Raw genomic sequence first — 21890 nt, 5'->3', positions numbered from 1 at the left:
TCAGATAACGTAATAATCTTTTTTAAACAGTTGTGTAACTTATATTTTAGCATTCATATTTCTATATTAAAATATAAATGCATAATTTTCATAAACTGTACATTTACTGCAGAGCTTAACATACCTCAGATTTTAATGTCTATTCACTGCCAATTCTTTTTTCAACAGTTTTTATTGTGCTTTTAACAACTGAAACTTATAAACACAACTCTCAACATGAAAGGACATACAAAATATACAATTTAAAATTAGACATTTATAATAAACAATACGTATATATATATATATATACACGTATATATATACGTATATATGTACACACACACACTTTATATGCTTTATATAGGGAGATATTTGTACTTTTATACGTTTGTAATGTAAGCTTGTAATCCATATTTTGAAATGGGTTGAATAATTTTGATCATCTTATCTTTCCAAATTTTCTCAATACTGTCTGTTATTTTATTGTTTTCTTATTGGCACAATGTCTCTGTTTGGTTTCTCAACATGCAAACATTGTTGATTACATAAATGATTGTCAAAATCTGATACACTGCTGTTTCACTCCTTTTGTGCTGTTTTTTTTTCTGCTTTTGCTTTTCAATAATAGAGGCCTTGCCTGGCAGATTCACATGTCAGAGTTCACCTTTGTTAAACTTGACCAGGCAGATGTGCTCAGTTGGTCAAATGAAATACTGTTGCACTGTGTTTGGAAATAAAAAAGTTATTATATTATTATTCTAGTGTGTTTCATCACCGTTTTTAATACCAGACTATCACTAACAAACAGTAGCATTGCTCTCACCTGCTGTCTACAGTCTACAGATATTTATTACCTGCATCAGAAACATGACATCACATACTTTTTCAGGGCTGAATGCAGGAAAATGAAACAGAAACCTGACTGACAGACACACTTTGCATGTTGTGAATTACTTCAAATGGGTTGGCAAAACATTAAATGCTGTGATGAACTATTCCTATCTTCAGTTATAACAACACCTTAAATTATAAAAAAGAGAGACCCAGTTGTTTCCTGACTCACTTTTCAATGTTAAGCTTTAAATAAATCTTAGCTAAAAGTTGATATCCTACTAAAAAGTAGCTTTTTCACTTTCAGAAACTGTTACATCAAGGGATGATTAAGCATTTACTTTGTGATAAAACTGTGACACTTCTATAAAATAATGAAGACATATGATTAAAAGAAATGATGGTACTTTAAAAGCATAATAGATAAATGAAGTTCAAATCTTTTGAAATAATCAATATTTTAAAACTCAACAGAATATTTTCAGTATATTGTATTTTGTTATGTGGTAATTTTATTTGCTGAGGTGAAACTACAATTTCCACCACTCCAGTAAATTGGGGCTTTAAAAAATCCTTTCTGGTGTTCAAATCATTAAAAAGATACATTTGATGGCAATGTTCTGGTTACACTGCATAATTGGTAGGTTTAAAAATGGTTTAAAAGAGTGTAAAAGGTGTATATTTCTGTGTATTTTGCTGGAATCACAAACAACACTCAGCATATTAAAACTTCTGTGTTTGGTAGCCTAATATTTTTTATTTCATTTTAGAATCATTGTTATAAAGTAAAAACACTCAAAAATGTGTGGGACATCTTTCTGCAATGTAGCAGTAGCAGTAGCAGACAGAGGAAAAGTTTTAAAGGTAGATAGCAACAAGACGATTGGAAGTCTGACAAATTCTGAGTGGGTAAAGTGGAAAATCAGTCAGATGATTGATGTGGAAGCATGAAAGTAAAAAAATAAATAAATGAAGCAAGCATGAATAAAGTGTAATAAAGCTTCAGCAGTCAAATTTGGGAGTTTATTTCATTACACACAAACATACAGAATTCAGAAAATCACCAATGCAGCTCTACCTCAACTTCACACCCACACCTATTTATACCAAAAGTGGACGTGACATTCTGCCTTTGTTTTTGGCACTTTCGTGAGAAAAATTATCACTTGGACTTTGACCAATGGGTGTAGATGTCTCTACACCATTTGGACATTTCTTAATTTCTGCTGTGTGTGTGTGGTGTACTTTGCACCCCCTCTCCTAATATTTCCAGGTGTGTCGTGTTTGGCTGGTGGCCTAATGCTTTTTGGATGAGTCAGTGACTGGCATAGGTCTAGCTGATCCGGTAAAAATTTTGTTTTCCCAGAGATTGTAACCAGAACTTTCTCCTTTAAAGGAGATTGATTGGTATTGTGCAACCCTTAATGTTTTGTGTATTACTTAGTACGATTACACACGTTCACCATATTTTCACCTCTAGAATGAAGCTACAGAGAATTATCAGCGACTCTGAAACTCCCCTTGGGTTTATGGAGAGTTTCAGCTCATTGTTTAGCTGTCCAGCTGCAACTTTACTGTTTTGGTTCACTCTCAGTGCTTTCATAGTGTTGTTTTCGGCCACAGCAGGTAGCTGTTTTCAGAGACAAAGCTCTAAAAAGCCACTGTACACTACCTGTTCAGCACCAAACGACTAACAGACAGCTGTAGACTAGCTGGTGAACATAGTGGAGCATTTACCAACTAAAGAGGCTGATATTTCCCTCAGGAGTTGGTAGAGAGCAAAAACAGAGCTAAAAGAGAGTGAATATTGGACTTACATTCACCAGGTGGACAGAAACACGACTCCAAATTCATTGCATGTTCATTACTTGCTTCTGCTGAAAACAAGTGGCCAAAAAATCAGTTAATTCAGGTTCAAACATTCCTGAAAACACATCTACTTCTTCTCCCCAAGACTTTGTGAATATGCAAATATTTGTCATTGATTACCTGCTGGACATAAGACATATCCACTTGTGTAAGTTGCATATTGAACCATGTTTGGTTTCAAAGTAGTTGTGATGTCAGAAATCATGCTCGTAAGTACACAGCTTAAACTCAGATTTAATGTCTGCACAGACATCATTCTGCACAGTGAAGCTCAAACATCCAACTGAAGGAACAAAAAGGACAACACATTTTTGACTGGAGGGGATATTGACATATAATAACTTGTAACAGACATGCAAATGTGTTTAATTGTTGTAAATCAATATTTGTTTCAACAACTAATAGTTGACTTGCTGGGCGTTCACTATGATTTACTGTCTCTCTCTAAGGTGTCCATGTTGTCCAGCAGATGGCTGGATGTGAATGGGATGATGAGACTGGAGAGATTAATGGTTATCAACAGTACGGTTATAATGGAGAAGACTCAAGAAGTATCTGAACTTTTGGAAAAGCTCTCAGCAGAGAACAGGTAGATTCATATTCACTGTTGTTTCATGGACAATTTTCATGCCTCTTCTGTTTTTATAGTGCAGTGAATATGAACCAACATGGAATGTTTTATTCTCTCTTTATCTCACTTCTCTATATAATGTACACACTTGCACACGCTCAGTGGCACATTACAAGGAACTGTTCTCCTTAGATTGAAAACATGATTGCTGTTATCAGTCATTGGAGCTGTTTCTAAACAAACTATAGTACCCAAACACTTTATAATGAAGGAACATGTCACCCAGTGCAGCGATGAGACTCACTGATGTGTTTTAATAGTTTTTGGACAACAACAGAGGTCCACAGCACAGAGGAATAAGATATGTCAGGCTTTGGATACAGACAATACTTGTTAGTAGGATTAGTTAATTTTTGGTTTGGCTCTGCACATGAGATTTGTTGACAATAAGAAAAATATAGAAAATTGCCAGCCTTATCCTTTAGACATCGGGACAATGATTATTTGTAATAATTTATAATAATTATTATAATAACAATTATAATAATTTTTTGAAAGACTAACTAAGTATTGTATTTCACTAAATGTGGAAATGTAATGTGTTAAATGTAAATATGGTTCGACTCTCTCTCTCTCCAGAGTTTCCCTCAGTGTCTCTCCTCCAGAAGACTCCCTCCTCTCCAGTCAGCTGCCACGCTACAGGTTTCTACCCTCACAGAGCCGAGATGTTCTGGAGGAAAGATGGAGAGGAGCTTCATGAGGACGTGGAACATGGAGAGATCCTCCCCAACCACGACGGATCATTTCAGATGAGTGTTGACCTGAACCTTTCATCAGTCACACCTGAAGACTGGAGGAGGTACGAATGTGTGTTTCATCTCTCTGGTGCGAAGAACGTCATCGTCACCAAACTGGACAAAAAAGTGATCAGAACCAACTGTGGTAAGACTGGAATACTGACTTTACTATGTTTTTTTTTATTAAACGTAGGTTGAGGCTGAAGGTTAGTTAATTACAGGGTTAACAAACAAAACTACTGTTCTGCTCATTCAAATAAATATTGTTTCTTTCTTGTCACCTTATGCACATGACCTTTCGGCTCTCTGGTGTCAACGATGACATCATCACAAAACTGGACAAAGCAGTGATCAGGACCAACTGGGGTAAGACTGGAATCAGATGTTACTCAGAGACATGCACAGACATTTTCATGGACAGGAACTGATCTGCTCATCAGTCTTAATAAACTGAATAAACAGGTGGATGGATGTACTTATGTTCTGACTTGCTTCACTGGTACAGGTCGTGACTTTTTGTTGTTTTTTTTATTCAGCAGAGAAGCCGCTTGACCTGACCATCCCCATCATCACTGCAGTGGCTGTTTTCATCATTGCTGCTTTTGGAGTCACGGTTTACATAAAGAAGAAAAGTGACAGACTTAAACTGAAATATTTTACAGTATCATTTAATGTTTTAGGTGCTTTGACTTTAGACTTTGAGTTGATGTTTTTATGCAGATTACAAAAGATTCAGTTAATACACCGAAATGTGAATCAGCCAAGAGTAAATAGTGTAAGGCTCCAAACCACAGTCATGTAACCAAAATATGAGAGAAAAAAGGTAAAAGGGATTATTTATTATCAGAGGGGATTAGATTCAATTGGGGAATTAACTATAACATACTTAAATATATTTGACATATTTGAAAGCTTCTGGATAAATGTTCAGTTTCATTAAGCTGTCACTTGTCTCATCCTCTTTTGTGCCAGATATTAAGGGTTATGCATTTTTGATGATGCTGATCTCATCACTGGACAATTAAGATTGAAGACACATTGTTATTTACAGTGTAACTGTTGTTTGTAATTTGTAATGTCAGTATTGTCTTTTAGAATACATTTGAGTCATTTACAATATATTTCAGTTATCTTTGATGTCTTGTATTATTTTAAGAAGATAGCTTTTATTGTGAAACAGCCACTTTTATTTAGAAAGCCAGTTGTGCTGTTCTGACGTAAGTGAGAAGGGAGAAATGAGCAGGTAAAGATGCACATGTGCTCCAGCTAAGATACATGTCAAATATCAACCTATTTAAGTGGTTGTGAAATGTTTAAGGACCCTTCAGGGACCAAGAATAATTCCCTTATTTGCAGAACGCAGCCAATGAGGTAATTCATGTTTTTATCTTTATTTTACTTTGATGAGCTGTAAAGGCTTTTATTTTCGCTAACTTTGTCTTTATACTGTGTGTGTATGTGTCTGTAGTTTTCACAGTGGATTTGGAGAGAAAGCTACAAATAAACCAGTTGCAAGAAAGCCACTTGTGTTTGCCTGTGCTTCGAGGGAATTACATACAGTATATGTCTGCAATTTATAGTTGTTTTTATTATATGAATAAGAAGCAAACTTTTCAGTTGTTTACTGTAACATTTACAGTGAGAAACTGTTCATGTAGATTACACTAGAAACACTGTAAAAACACTGTATATCACTGAAGGTCTAGCTACAGTATCAAACTGTAACTTGTCTACTTGTGTAAAATGTTTCTCTCTACCATTGAAATGTTTCACTTCTCTTTCTCTCACTCTGTGCTCAATTTTCATTCTTTTTTCTTTCTCACTCAGTGAGCCTGGAAGCCTGGATATCAATTTTCTGCCAATTATAACACAGGACATTTGAACACATTACAAACTGTGTTATCCTGCAATCTGTTTATTTGTGCTTTTATATTTTTGCAGGGGAATTTGTTAGTGTAATACAGCACATGCAATACAGTAGACAGGGTCAAGATACAGTGATCAGGATGTGACACAGATGCACAAACAACCACTTTAGATCCATTTATATTTTCAACCTGAGCACTAATTTCTGTTGAAAGGTCTCACCCGACTGCATTAGTGTTGTTTTGTGTATTTATGTTGTTATATTTTACATGTTGTAAATCCATAAAAACAAACAAAAACTTTTGTTCATTGTACTTCTTATTCGTCTTTTTATTTTTGTTTTTATCTCAATTTCATCTTCTTCCTTGGTAACAAGTAACCTGCTAAACATGCATCTGTTTTTAATTTACTCTCCTTTTTCCTCATAGATTCGATTTCTGTGTGATAGATCACCTACAGATCTCTCTGGATTGCTGATATGCCAAAATGAGCAGAAATAGCATAAGTTAACATTACAGAGTAATTAAAATGAGAAATTAGAAAGTGTTTAGATGTCATCCTTCCTCCAGAGTTTTAATGAATGAAATTTAAAATCTTCTATATTCAGTTAATGTTAGATAAAGTGAAATAATATTACATAATAGTGCTTAGTGCTTACCATTAATATTGTACTTTCAGGGCTCCACTCTCTAGCCCAGTGGTTCCCAACCTAGCGGTCAGGCACCTCAAAAGGGTCACAAGATAAGATAAGATAAATCTAAGGAGTCGTGAGATGATTAATGGGAGAGGAGAAATGAAAAAAATATTCTGATACACAATTTTGTATTTTTTTTTAACTTTTCTGTAATATTTGTTTTTTATGAGTTGTTATACCTCTTTGTGTCTCATTTAAATTAATATATATGAAACTATTTAGGAGGGAAATCAATGTGCTGACAACAAATTCATTTCTGAAAACAGAAAAACTACACGCTGCTTTTTTGGGGTCACAAGCCAAAAAGGTTGGGAACTACTGCTCTAGACTACTGACCATGAGTAATTATAATTACTTTGCCTGCACAAGATAATACTTAAAAGTTCAACATCTTTAAGTTGGAGCCACGTTTATTTAGTCTGTGAGAATATTCATCTTACTGTAACAACAGTTGACAAACATATGTTTGAAATAATGAGAACTTTATTAAAAAAACACACACACATAACACACACAGCTTCTTCACTACAAATGGAGATGTTCAAAACTGACACTCTTTTTTTAACTTTGCAGATAAATTTTGATTATATTGTTCCAGAAGGTTTATGAAATTGTGTTGCATTGCATTGAATAAGATTAATATCAGTGCAGATATTGATCCAGTTTATCAAACTAGTGTATCACTGCCAACTAACAACACACACAAAAACAATGTTTTATGAAGATTGTTTTTTTTATGTAGTTATGCTTTATGTATCACTATTATGGGGTTGTAGTTTTCTGCAGTTCTGCTGTAATCATATGTCTGTCTGTCTCTGTCAGTAAGTTTTTATCTTGATGCCTCTGTTTTTCCACTGAAAAGCCTTCAGTTTGTCTTCAGGTTGTCTGTGTTTGGTGTAGGTTGTCTGGTCGAGACATGTTCTCCATCTCACATTAGGTAATTTTGACATTTCTGTGGTGAATGTCTTTACGGTTTAAATTTATGTAATATTTTACCTAAATCCATTTTCACAATTTATGTGTGTTTCACATTCTGTAATATGAATGATTTCCCATCTCCACATCAAATAGGTGCCGAGTTACACTTTATATCATTAACCTGACTGTGGGGACTTTAAGAGGAAGTGTTGAAGTCCAAGACTGTCTGAGATGTTTGTTTCCTCTGATAGATGCAACAATTGCATTAAAAGTTTCTAAATGACATGAATGATGAACACTGACTTTAGGGAAATAAGACAATATAAATCTATATGTTAGCCTGTCCAGAAATTTTAACTGTCTCCTACTGTAGATCTGTTGTTGTATTGAAAATAAAGATTTTTTTTTTTAATTTATCTTATGATAATTTGCAAGTGCTTAAATCTTCAGTAACATATTGGAAAAGTTTAGACCTACAGTCTAAATAACACTTTAACTGTATTGGTCTGATCTTTCATGGAAACAGGCTGTTTGTAAGAATCTTGCTTTAACTGTTGAAAACTTTAAGTCAAGAAACCCTTCATAACCTTCAAGAAACTCCTTCATAACCAAATCAAAATTTGTGTGTGTGTGTTTTTTTATTTTAGTAGTGTAAACTTTTTCTTTTATCCTCACACATTTTGATAACTGATAAAAAGTAAGCTCATGCTTTCCAGGTATCAGGAACAAGCTTCACTAGAGTGTTTCCCAAAACTTGGGACAAAACCTTTAAGCCTACACATCTGAACATTTGAGGTAAACACAGGTATGATGTAACAGGAAGACCTCTTAAGCATGTTTTCAGGAGAATTTTATTTATTAACTGAAGATAAATATAAACACTATTAGAACAAATGAGAACAAAAATGACACTAAAACATGTAGTAGCCCCTCTGGACGAAATGAAGTTCACCAAAAAATTGTGTTTTACATTCACAAGTGAAAAGATGATCGATTCACAATGCATAATTAATGATTAACTTGTAGATGATGTATAGACAAACTTTATCTGAAGTGAAAACATTTGGCCAAAAACAGATCACATAACTTTAAGAAGAGGTATACTGTCATGTAGACAAATCAATTTTGCCATTTTTGCAATATAAAATAAAGTGCATCAGTCAGTACCACAGGTAAAACCCTAATTAATCCTCTAACACTAGCAATCCAAGCATTAACAATAATGTTACAATGACATTAACATTTATCATCTGCATGACAAATACAGGACATGTGAAGATGGCAAATGTATAAGATACAAATGTATAAGCTCTAAAAAGTGTTACTGCTTTAATATGTGAGTTTCAATGAAAGGAGGAGTATCTAAATATTCACAATTGTATTTATATTGTGTAAAACTGTGGAAACATTTACAAGTTTATGTTTAAAAATAGTTACAGTTGTTACTTGGTGTGGAGGAGCAATGTGTGTTGGAAGACTAAAACATAACTCACAGATATTTATACTTTGGTTAAAGTGAGAGAAGTTGGGATGCAGTGTTCAAACTGTAATCACAATGAAACAAAGAGAGAAACAAAAACTGTGTTTATTCAATCGTGGCCTAGTGCAGAATCTTCATTAGTGTTTCTAAAATGCGAACTGTCAAACTAATTGTTAGTGAAAGCATGAGTAGTTGAACAGTTAAAGTTTTAGGTTTGACTCCAGCGTTAGAAGCAGAGGTTAAAGTGCCGCATGTCTCCCATCATCATCAAAGACAGTACATCACATGACTAACTGATATGAATTTGATATCTGAAGACAAAAGATGCCCCACTGGAGTAACGTTGTGGCTCTTTGGTGTCTGGTAGCTGCTGCAGTGATTCATCTCCACCAAAGGTTTGAGGAAACAGCTGGACAGCAGCATCAGTTCTCTCCAGATGTTGTTACTCCTGCAGTGGAGGATTCACATCAACATTAATGCTTCTATCAGCTCTCAGATAATCTTCACAGATATCATTCTTCACTGCATCCACTGACGACCTGAAACTCATAAATCTGATCTATGAATTCACACTTTAGTTTGATGTATCCTGTGACTTTTTGACGGGTCCTGTGATGTCACATCTCAATATTCATTAAAACAAGTTTTGTTAATGAACATTTATGGTGCAAAATAGATTAAAATATTGAAGCCACAGCATCTTTATTTGAGTTCACTATTCTCCTCTAAATCTTTACTGGAAAGCTGCAAAGACAGAGTAACAAATAGAAAAGGACCTGGAATTATTAGTGGTCATATTATACAGTAAATATATGTTTGATTTTAGTCCAAAATAAAAATTTTTTTAATCAGTATTACATTAAAACCTCAATGTCAGCTGTTTCCTGTAACTATACTGGATCACTTGACTCAGAAATTCTGTCAAATCAGCCAAACAGTTTTTTAACAAAGACAGACTTTCAGTATATTTACGAGAGTATTATATCAGTATACTGTAACTAGTTTCAGGAGGAACAACAAAGGAGAGAATCTTCATACAGTATCTGCACAGTGTTGATGACATGATGAAATACTCACTGTGATCAGTTAAGAGCTGCATCTTTGACTGAAGATGTATCAGAGGATGACGAGTCTGAAGCTATAAAAGAAAAACAAAGTGTTTAATTTAAACTATAAACTGCATTTATCTGTACATAGAGAGAGAGAGAGAGATAAACTGAGAGAATACTCACAGTTTGCAGGCCTGAATCCTGAAATACAGATGAGAGATTACAATACTTCAAAATGTAAAATTTCAGAATTTATGAAAGCAAACAAAGAAAACACTAATAAATGTTTTATAGAAACATTGTATTAATTTCACTGATTTCTTCTTTTATTTTGAAAGGTAAGAGAGTAACTCTTTAGCTGGATGTCATGTTACTGAACATCAGCCAGGTTACACTGTTATTTGTAGTTAAAATGGCTTGATGATGAGTAAAAGTATGTTTGTCTCTCACCATTATCTCTCCTTCTCCAGATGAAGACTCCAGTGATGCAGACTGCCAGGAGCAGCAGCAGTCCTACAACACCTCCAATAACAGGACCAGCAGGGAACTCTGAGGGAGAAACTGGAACCAGAACAACAGTTCCATTTTGATCTTACTGTTTAATAAATCTTTTTTTCACATACAAACAGTAGATTGTCTTGTGAGTAATCCCAGGACAGAGTAATAAATAAAATACAAGTAAAGTAAAAATGTGGTCTAGCATTTTGCATGTTGTGTTTCTTTTTTCTGAAATTATTCTTCATGTTTAATTTGATTAGATTTGTGACAGACCTGTGCTCCTAACCGTGTGCTGGCACACCACTAGATTTGAACTGTTTTTTGTTGCATTCACTAAAGTAATTTTTAGTAGGTCATGTGCATAATGTAACAAGTCAGAAACAATATTTATTTGAATGAGGAGAACAGCAGTTTTGTTTGTTAACCCTGTAATTAACTAACCTTCAGCTCCAGAAAGTCAAGATTGTTTCAAACTCATTCAAATTGTAAAATCAGAGCTCAGGTTTAACATCTTCTAAATGTTCATGGCAAATTACATGTATACATTAAATAAGCATTGTAAAGTCAGTATTCCAGTCTTACCACAGTTGGTTCTGATCACTGCTTTGTCCAGTTTGGTGATGATGTCGTTCTTTGCACCAGAGAGATGAAACACACATTCGTACCTCCTCCAGTCTTCAGGTGTGACTGATGAAAGGTTCAGGTCAACACTCATCTGGAAGGATCCATCATGGTTTGGGAGGATCTCTCCATGTTCCACGTCCTCATGAAGCTCCTCTCCATCTTTCCTCCAGAACATCATGGCTCTGTGAGGGTGGAAACCTGTAGCGTGGCAGCTGACTGGAGAGGAGGGAGTCTTCTGGAGGAGAAACACTGAGGGAAGCTCTGAAGAGATAAATGGTGAGGGGTGAGGGAGGGAGGTTAGAAACAGAAGATGCATTTAAATATTGTTGTGTCCATGAAACTACATCAGGTCATGTGATTCTACCTGTTCTCAGCAGAGAGCTCTTCCCAAGGTCCAAATATTTCTTCACAAACTCAGGGCAATACTGGGTGAGGTAGTAGTTCCACCTTTCATTGAGAGCTCTATCTCTGTCCCACTTGTGTTTGGTGATGACAGCTTGTGGTTTTGGAGCGATCCATGTCAGTGTCTTCAGGTCAAATACTATGAAGTCTTCTCCATCATAACCAAACTGAACAAACCCATTAACCTCTCCAGTCTCATCATCCCATTCACAGCCGTTCATCTTCTGGAAGATGTGGACACCTGAATAAGAGTCAGAGTGCAAAGTGAGATCCCACAGAGGGTTACAGGTGGCTGGAGCCTATGTGAGGCTGCATTTTAGAAAATGTCAAGGAACATGTGGAAGAGTCACCTCTTCATTGCAAGACCAACACACAGAGATACACAAACTGACATCAAGGGGTCAAACGTTCCAACCAAAACGTACTTGACCTGCAGTTTTTAAGCATCCAGATCAAACCAAACATGACAAGAAGGGCAACACACACACACACACACACACACACACACACACAGACACACACACATACGCACACACACAAACACACACATACACACACACACACATACACACACACACACAAACACACACACACACACACACACTCACACACACACACACTCACACACACACACACCCCATGATTCCAATGTAGAACCCTTTTGCTCAGTTTTTCAGTGAATCCAGCACATAGCTACCAGGGAAACTATATATAATATTAATATTGACGTCCCATTTTGAAAGAGTCCCTCACATTACATGGCTGGTAATAGAGGGAGAGATATGAGTGAAGAATATATGCACATTTAGTAAACTGTGTATGTGTTTGGACATGTAAACATGTGTGTTTATAATGCAACTATATCTGTTTGCTATTTGACAAAAAACACGACTTTACATTTTTACAGTATTTTTACTTACCTTCAGTTTGGTTCAGTTGCTGCTTCAAAATGTCAATGTGAGCTTTGTATTTATGTTGGTCTAATAAACACTCCACAGTGTACCACTCCAAGTGTTGTGGATCATCTTCTAACAGTTTCTTTGACCAGTCCTGTTTGCCTTCTACTTTCTTACTGATGCTGTCACAGTAACCTGTTGGAACTTCATCAACCAACCCAACAACCACATAATCTGGGAAGTTTTTGACTCCAGAGGATATTGTGGCAAAAAACTTCAGCGAGTGTTTCACTGTAAGAGAAAGAAGTTTTAAGGGTTTTTAAGTTCATTTTTTTATAATCATGCATTTATTTATACTTGTGATAATAACATTTAATTACATTAAATATTTTGCCCAGCATGAAACCTCAGACACACAAAGTTAGTGATGAGCTGGTGATGAAAGTAGAACATCTACCAACCTAAGAGCCAGATATTATACTTGGAATGATTGAGACTAAACAAAAGCTAAAAGGAGAGTGAATATTGACCTTCCATTGGCCAGGCAGCCAAAAACACAACTCAAAACACAAATGAATGCTGGATATGTTAATAGGCCATGTTTTGTTGGCACATTTGCCATAATGACTAAGACAGCTTTATTAACCTTACTGATTATCATTTTATATAAGGTTAATAATGACTACATATACATTCAAGTGTAAATCTAATCAAAATGTTAAATATTCATATAAATATCTGTACACTGCTATGAGATTCCTGAAAGTGGAACAACATATGGTGAGCAAAGCATATGAATTACAACTATTTATCAGTGTTTTCTCTAATTTGCCTTATTTTGCTTGAATAATGAAAAATATCTTAATCTGTAGAAATTTTGTTATTTTATTATATTATTTAATTTGATTAATTTCATTTAAAAAAAAATCTGATCTGTGTTTAGTCAGTCTGGTGGAAAAAAACAAAACAACATTGTACAAAACTGATAAAATATTTTCAGAAATGTGACTTTGGTGAATAATGTTCAATAACATCAATATCAAAAACCTCAAACCAAGAGGGAACAAAAGTCAACTAAATCAGGCCTAGGTCAGTGATGATTACAAGATAAAGAACTCATAATTGCAAAATAGTTTTCTGATGAATTCATATTAACCAGATACTTCCTCTCAATGATGAGGTAAATATCTTCAACACAATATAGCTATTAGTTATACATTTAATCCTACTAAAGGAGATGCTACATTATTATGAGAACAAATTATTTGAAGAAAATATCTCTCCAGTTTTTTCTGCTCTTAATGCAATGTGCCTCCATACCAATCAATATCATTTATTGACTTGAATCAATAATTAATCAGCAGTGAACAGACATGTCAAAATCTGAGGTATGTTAAGCTCTGCAGTAAATGTACAGTTATATTTAAAAGAGATACTGCAATATGCTAAAAATTTGTGAAATTGTGCTTTACTACATGATGCTGGTACATTAAGCTGCAGTTAATAGTCTAAGTGAGAATCATTACACTTAATGAAAGATCAACATCATGTGAAGCCGAAGGTCATACTCAAGTATCTCCTCTTGTGTCACATAGACTCCACACATGCAGTTATTAAAGTGTTAATACATTTTTGTTGCAGGCAGTTTTGGAACATCTGGTTTTGAAATACTGAGACATGATGTAGCCCATGATTTATGCCTTGGCTTATAGTTTTCACATTATTATGTTATAAATTGATGTTGTATTCCTGCCTTGCAACACCTGAGTCGGTCTCACAGGTAATCTACAGTACAGCACTGGCCCTCAGAAGGTGTAAATGTAATAAGAATATTACCTTGAAATCACAGTTAATGTCACAAAGGTCTTCTTATGAAACATTAAATCGTTTGTAGAAAATCCTCCTTCCTGCCCAGTCCTAGGTGGGCGGGACTTAGTCTCAACCTAACAGGTTGAACCTGAACTGATGAGAAGCCTGGCTCAGTCTCTCCCTTTGTCTGCTGCAGCATGCTGACCTCTGTGTGATATTAGCTACCTTCTCCAGTTGACTGTGCACCAGATGCATAATTTGTCTAAGTTAAGGAAGTGTATTGTAGTTATTGCTGTTTCTTTGTTCAATAACCAAACAAGTGCTTTGATTTGATTGAGATTTATTACAGTACTTTTGTTTACTGATTATTGTTTTCATTTTCCTTTTAGCCTTTAAATCGTCTGTGAAAGTCAACTATTTAAGTGGAAATCCTGTGAACAAGACAATAAACCGTTGAACGGCTCTCATCTCTGGTCCTCATACTTTAACTGGTGGGCCAACGCAGAGACTCTTTAAATAACTCAGCTACCACAAAGTCAAGTTTCCACAACATCGATGTCATTCACTGTGTATTTAAAACAAATGCAGATACAAAATGTAAAGACTCCTTTATTAAAGTAATACTTGAGGTCTGTGCTTTGAGATTTCAATTTAATTCTTGTTCTGTGAATAATTATATTATTATAACATATTATATCATATTAGGCCTAGATTATATTACATTATACTGTATTATATTATTCGTAATCTGAGGTTACAGTATGAGTACACATTTAAAACAACCTGTTAGAGTTGTATGTTTTATATTTAGGTCATTTCAATAATGACACTATTTAATAAAGTCAAAAGAAATAATCTGACACACAGCCAGATGTTAACAACATACAGAACACAAGAACTGTACAGAAACTGTTATTTCAGCAAAATATATTCAGTGTCAGTGACACCTGAACGACATTACAGGTAAAATTCACAGATTAATCCAACACGTTTCAGACATGAATTAATCTCATTAATACATCTCAATAGTTTATGTAATAGATACTATAGAGAAATAAAAGAAGCAAATTACACTACTAGTCAGAATGGGACGGTGTGTCCTAACTCCGGACTGATACCGTACATGAAAGTTGATTTGTGTTCAACAGAACTATGTGTGCGCAGGGGCGTCACAGCCGAGGGTGTTACGGGTGTTGTGACACCCGCACTTTCACAGAAAACATAATTGGTAGTTATTGATTAAACGAAACTGAGTTTCCCATACATGAAGAACCTATTGGTCAAGTTAGATTAATTGAACAGTCATCCAGCCAATCACAGCCGTTTGACCAATCCACCAGACCAGGGAAGAGTAAACAGTTGAAGTATAGTAAAGTTACGTTTGTGCATTCAGCAACGGTGCTTCTGTTACTCACCGCTGGCTGTGATAACAGATTAGAGAATAATAGATCAGAGGTATGAAACAGCTATTTAACTAGTTAGTAATGTAGAATTTTCTTTTGTAACTTTGTCTTGTTATGTGACGTCTCAACTCAGCTAACATCAATGAACATAAATGAAATAAACTATCCTAAACGTAAGCCAGGTGGCAAATTTGGTTTTTAAAGTCACTTCTATTGTCGTTTTTAAACAGTCATAGAAAAAGGTGAGCATTCATATTTAAGATGTGTAACATCTGTCTGTCTTATAGCAATGTGTTGCCTGCCTTATGGTAAAATCTTATCTTACCAAATTAATGTTTATTAGCATGCTAATCGCTAATCGTGAGTTAAACTAATCGCTAATTAGCCACAATGATGGACGGACTTAGGCAAGAATATGTACAAGTTACCTCTGTGTCCAGAATGTAAACTCACATAGTTCATGCTGTTTTAAGCTAAATATCAAAGGAATATGTTGCTTTAGATGTCATAGTTTGACTCCTTATGTTAGGGAGTAATGTGTGTTTTGCATTTAATATAAATGATTTCCCATCTCCATTTGACATCAAATAGGTGCTGATTTTAAGGGTTTATATACACTTTATATCATTAACCTGACTGTGGGGACTTCAAAAGGAAGTGGTGAAGAAGACTGAGTGAGATGTTTGTTTCCTCCTATAGATGCAACAAAGTTAGAATGAGCTATAGTTTGTATTGTATATTAAAGCTAGACCACAGTAATATTACTATTTATTATTGAGCTTAAAAAGGGTTCAGATAGTTGTAGCTGTGGCCTGTGAGAGCTAGTTTCTCACTCTCTGCACTCACTAGCCTCAAATCACCTGCTTATGTGATTTTCTCCTGTTAGCTTTGAGGAAGACATCAGATGAAGAGGGACCGCTTCTTCCCTGTGGCTGTTGGAGAGGAATTTGCACCTGCAGATACAAAACCTCCTGGACAACTTTAGATATTTAATTTCCCAATTAAAGACAATTAAAGGTCCCCTTTGGATTCCTACTAAAAGAGACACTTTTTTAAAGAAAATTGAAGACAGTTTAGGTTGTACTAGTCCATGGACTCAGAAATGACTCTTAACTGATACTGATTTGTTACCAGGGTTCAATTTGTTATGCATCTATAACCATCCATTTCATTTTAATGGAAGTGTAAGTTTCCTTTAATTTCATGTCTATAAGGTATGTGAGGAAGTAGGATAAATATACTATGTGATTATCTTAAGTATAATAAGGATAGCTATCCTCCAGTACAGCAATTCATACAAATAACTGGATGTAAGTAGTAAACTGCTATGAGACCCTAAATAAATTCTGCTCAGTTGTTACACTCATATGGTCGCAGTAATTATTTTATGGTAAGCTGAAGCAGTGGTTACAACTACAGTAGTAGAAAAAGTTGTTTAAATACATGGCATTCATTTTGATTTGGCATGTTGAGACTTGAACACTGCTTGAATAATAGTCTTGAATAATAAGAGACTCATGGCAGGTATGTGTCTTGTTATACCCCCGCGGTGATTACGCGCCTGTCTATAAAGGATTTGTAAATAATTTATTTACCATCGCTAAAGCCATTGATTAAACCCTTTATAATGAACAACTTATCAAAAATGACACGGGTAAAGCTTGATCTAAACTGCGTAAATTTGAAAATGAAAGTAAATTGTATCACGTTAGGCCTCTCACTAAAAAACAAACGAGTAATTTTCGACAACTAAATGTTAAAAAAAATGCGTTTTTAAAGTTAATCTCACCTGAAAGTGTGACAGGAAAGAAGATGAGCAGAAAAACAAGCTCCATCGCCTTCATGGCATGACTTTTTGGAGAGTCTAGTGACTGCTGCAGTAGACAAACCAGTCGCCGTTTTCATTTTGTTGTGCGTCTTCCTGTGTTGTGTGGGAAGGTGGGACCAAAGTAGACCAGTATGATATTGCAACTGATGCGTGAAGATGTCCAGCCCACTGACTATCACTAATCTATACAGACACACATTTTACCCGTGGAGCAAATGTAATAATTATACATATTTGACAGCTGAAAGTACAAAACAAAATGATCTACAAGTTCACTGATTCACAATTCAGTAACACAGAAGACATAATCATTAATCCGACTGTGGAGGAGGAAGTGGTAAAGTCCAAGACTGTCTGAGATGTTTGTTTCCTTTGATAGATGCAACAACTTCATTAATTCATTAATGATTAAAAGTTTTTTAATGACAGTTTCTGCTGTCAACAGCACAACACTGACATTAAGGAAGTAAGACTATATAAATCAAAAACAAAAAAACAATGTAGGTTTATGGTCGAGACATGTTGTCTGTCTCACATTAGGTAGTTTTGATATTTTTGTGGTGAATGTCTTTAGCTTTCCAGTTTATTTAGGTAATATTTTACCTGAATCTATTTGTACATTTTATGTGTTTTTCACATTCTGTAATATAAATGATTTCCCATCTCCATTTGACATCAAATAGGTGCTGATTTTAAGGGTTTATATACACTTATATCATTAACCTGACTGTTGGGACTTCAAAAGGAAGTGGTGAAGAAGACTGAGTGAGATGTTTGTTTCCTCCTATAGATGCAACAATTGTGTTAAAGGTTTCTGAATGACAGTTTCTGCTGTCATCAACACAACACTGACATTAAGGAAATAAAACAGTGTAAATTTATCTGTTAAGAATTTTACTACCAACCTCCTTTCTGACATCTAAACATCATGACCATCACTTACAGTATAGAGGTCTATGCAGGTGACCGTTTCCAAAAGTAATTTGCTGTTTATCTGTTGCAAAGTTTTGCATTTATTTGATAATAATTTACAAGTGTTTAAACCTTCAGTAACACGGTTGAAAAGTTAAAGTTTAATTTTAGTTGTCATTTAACTGTATTGGTCTGATCTTATATGGAAACAGGCTGTTTGTAAGAATCTTGCTTTAACTGCAGAAAACTTCAAGTCAGGAAACCCTTTCTTATGTTGGAGGTGTGGAAATGCTCTGACAGCTGTTTCTATGTGGTGACCTCACAGCTGAGACATTTCAGAGTTATGTTGCTCTCTAGTGGTGATATAGGGAAAGACACACTCTGAGTCACAAGGTTCAGTGTACTCCTCTGTAGTAGTGTAAACTTTTTCTTTTATCCTCACACATTTTGACAACTGATAACATTTTAAAAAGTCAGCTCATGCTTTCTGTCAGGGACAAGCTTCACTAGAGTGTTTCCCAAAACTTGGAAGAAAACCTTTAAGCCTACACATCTGAACATTTGAGGTTTACACAGGTATGATGTAACAGGAAGACCTCTTAAGCAGGTTTTCAGGAAAATTGTAATTATTAATTGAATAAATTGAACAAGAATGACACTAGAAAATGTAGCAGCCTCACTAGACAACATGAAGTTCACCAAATAAAAAAAGAAGATAAGTAAAAAAATATTTTTTCTAATTCTCATTTGACCTCATGTACAGACAGGAGATAATTTCTATACCTAATGTATGTGACACATATAAGAGCTGTGACATCCAAAAAATCATGTTTTACATTCACCAGTGAAAAGATGATTGATTAACAATTCATAATTGATTATTAACTTGTAGATGTAGAGACAAACTTTATCTGAGGTGAAAACATTTAGACAAAAACAGATCACATGACCTTAGAGAAGACGTATACTGTCACGTAGACAAATCAATTTTTCCAGTTTGGCAATATGAAATGAAGTACATCTATCAGTACCACAGATAAAATCCTCATTAATCCTTTAACATCAATAATCTGCGCATTAACAATAACGTTACAATGACATTAACATTTATCATCTGCATGACAAATACAGGACATGTGAAGATGACAAATGTATAAGATACAAATATAAGCTCTAAGAAATGTTATTGCTTTAATATGTGAGTTTCAATGATAGGAGGAGTGTCTGAATATTCAAAAATGTATTTATATTGTGTAAAATTGTGGAAACATTTACAAGTTTATGATTAAAAAGAGTTACAGCTGTTACTTGATGTGGAGGAGCAATGTGTGTTGGAAGACTAAAACATAACTCAGATATTTACACTTTGGTTAAAGTGAGAGAAGTTGAGATGCAGTGTTCAATCTGTAATCACAATGAAACAAAGAGAGAAACAAAAACTGTGTTTTTTCAATTGTGGCCTAGTGCAGAATCTTCATTAGTGTTTCTAAAATGCAAACTGTCAAACTAATTGTTAGTGAAAGCATGAGTAGTTGAACATTTAAAGTTTTAGGTTTGACTCCAGCGTTAGAAGCAGAGATTAAAGTGCTGCATGTCTCCCATCATCATCAAAGACAGTACATCACACGACTAACTGACATAAATTTGATATCTGAAGACAAAAGATGCCCCACTGGAGTAACATTGTGGCTCTTTGGTGTCTGGTAGCTGCTGCAGTGATTCATCTCCACCAAAGGTTTGAGGAAACAGCTGGACAGCAGCATCAGTTCTCTCCAGATGTTGTTACTCCTGCAGTGGAGGATTCACATCAACATTAATGCTTCTATCAGCTCTCAGATAATCTTCACAGATATCATTCTTCACTGCATCCACTGACGACCTGAAACTCATAAATCTGATCTATGAATTCACACTTTAGTTTGATGTATCCTATGACTTTCTGACGGGTCCTGTGATGTCACATCTCAATATTCATTAAAACAAGTTTTGTTAATGAACATTTATGGTGCAAAATAGAATAAAATATTGAAGCCACAGCATCTTTATTTGAGTTCACTATTCTCCTCTAAATCTTTACTGGAAAGCTGCAAAGACAGAGTAACAAATACAAAAGGACCTGGAATTATTAGTGGTCATATTATACAGTATTTGATTTAATATTGTATGCAATATGTTTTATTTTGGTCCAGAATGTAAAACATTCAATCAGTATTACATTAAAACCTCAGTGTCAGCTGTTTCCTGTGACTATACTGGATCACTTGACTGAAAATTTCTGTCAAATCAGACAGTTTTATTAACCTTACTGATCATCATTTTATATAAGGTTAGTAATGACTACATATACATTCAGACATGAGTGACATGAGCAGCTGTTTAAAGTCATATAACACAATTTATTCAATGAGGCAGTTTAAAGTGTTTTATAACCCGACTGTGGGGGAGGAAGTGATGATGGTGGAAATGCTCTGGCAGCTGTTTCTCTGTGGTGACCTCACAGCTGAGACATTTCAGAGTTATGTTGCTCTCTAGTGGTAAAATAGGGAAATACACACTCAGAGTCACAAGGTTCAGTGTACTCCTTCATTAACAAATGAAAATTTGTGGTATGTGTGTGTGTGTGTGTGTGTGTGTCGGTGTGTATGTTTGTAATGATAGTGTAAGCTGTTTCTTTTATCCTCACACATTTTGACAACTGATAAAATTTTAAAAAGTAAGCTGATGCTTTTGTTAACCTTTCCTGCTTCAGCGTCCAGACCGTGGTCGGGAAGCACAGGGGAGACTTTGTTTAGTACTCCAGGGCCGAAGTCACCGCTAACTTCGGGGTTAACTCCCTCCACTTTATCAACAGGTAGCAAGCAAGAAACGGGAACTCAGCTTCAATCTTGAGGAGTTGTAGCATTTATTCTCTGTCAGAACAGCTCCAACTGTACATACACTGTACTATTATTGTCACAGCTAACTGCTAACTTAACTCTCTCTCAGTAACACAGTCACAACCGCTCGCTCTCTCGCTCTCGCTCGACCACACACACGCCTCATGCCCCCCCCTTCCCTCCCAAAACTTGGGACAAAACCTTTGAGCCTACACATCTGAACATTTGAGATAAACACAGGTATGATGTAACAGGACTCTTAAGCAGGTTTTCAGGAGAATTTTATTTATTAACTGAAGATAAATATAAACACTATTAGAACAAATAGGAACAAAAATGACACTAGAAAATGTTGCAGCTCCTCTAGACAAAATGTAGTTCACCAAAAAATCATGTTTTACATTCACCAATAAATAGATGATTGATTAACAATTCATTATTAATCATTATCTTGTAGATGATGTAAAGAAACTTTAACTGAAGTGAAAACATTTAGACAAAAACAGATCACATGACCTTAAAGAAGACGTATACTGTCATGTAGACAAATCAATTTTTCCATTTACTTGATATGAAATAAAGTAC

At 35.1% G+C, this 21890-nt stretch overlaps 1 protein-coding gene across 3 annotated transcripts in view; it reads right to left on the bottom strand.

The window, feature by feature from the left end:
- Nucleotides 1-17541, bottom strand: part of LOC121913600 (major histocompatibility complex class I-related gene protein-like) — a 36707-nt gene extending 19166 nt beyond the window's left edge. For all 3 annotated transcript variants that reach the window (XM_042436303.1, XM_042436305.1, XM_042436306.1), the window contains exon 1: nt 17479-17541. In XM_042436303.1, the coding sequence (XP_042292237.1) occupies nt 17479-17533 (55 nt within the window). In that variant the 5' untranslated portion in view covers nt 17534-17541. The remainder of the gene's footprint in view (nt 1-17478) is intronic.
- Nucleotides 17542-21890: the final 4349 nt, after the last annotated feature.

Source organism: Thunnus maccoyii, chromosome 15 (genome assembly GCF_910596095.1).
Source record: "Thunnus maccoyii chromosome 15, fThuMac1.1, whole genome shotgun sequence".
Classification (NCBI taxonomy): domain Eukaryota; kingdom Metazoa; phylum Chordata; class Actinopteri; order Scombriformes; family Scombridae; genus Thunnus; species Thunnus maccoyii.
The sequence above is the reverse complement of the archived record's forward strand: the minus strand, read 5'-3'. Positions and strand labels throughout refer to the sequence as shown.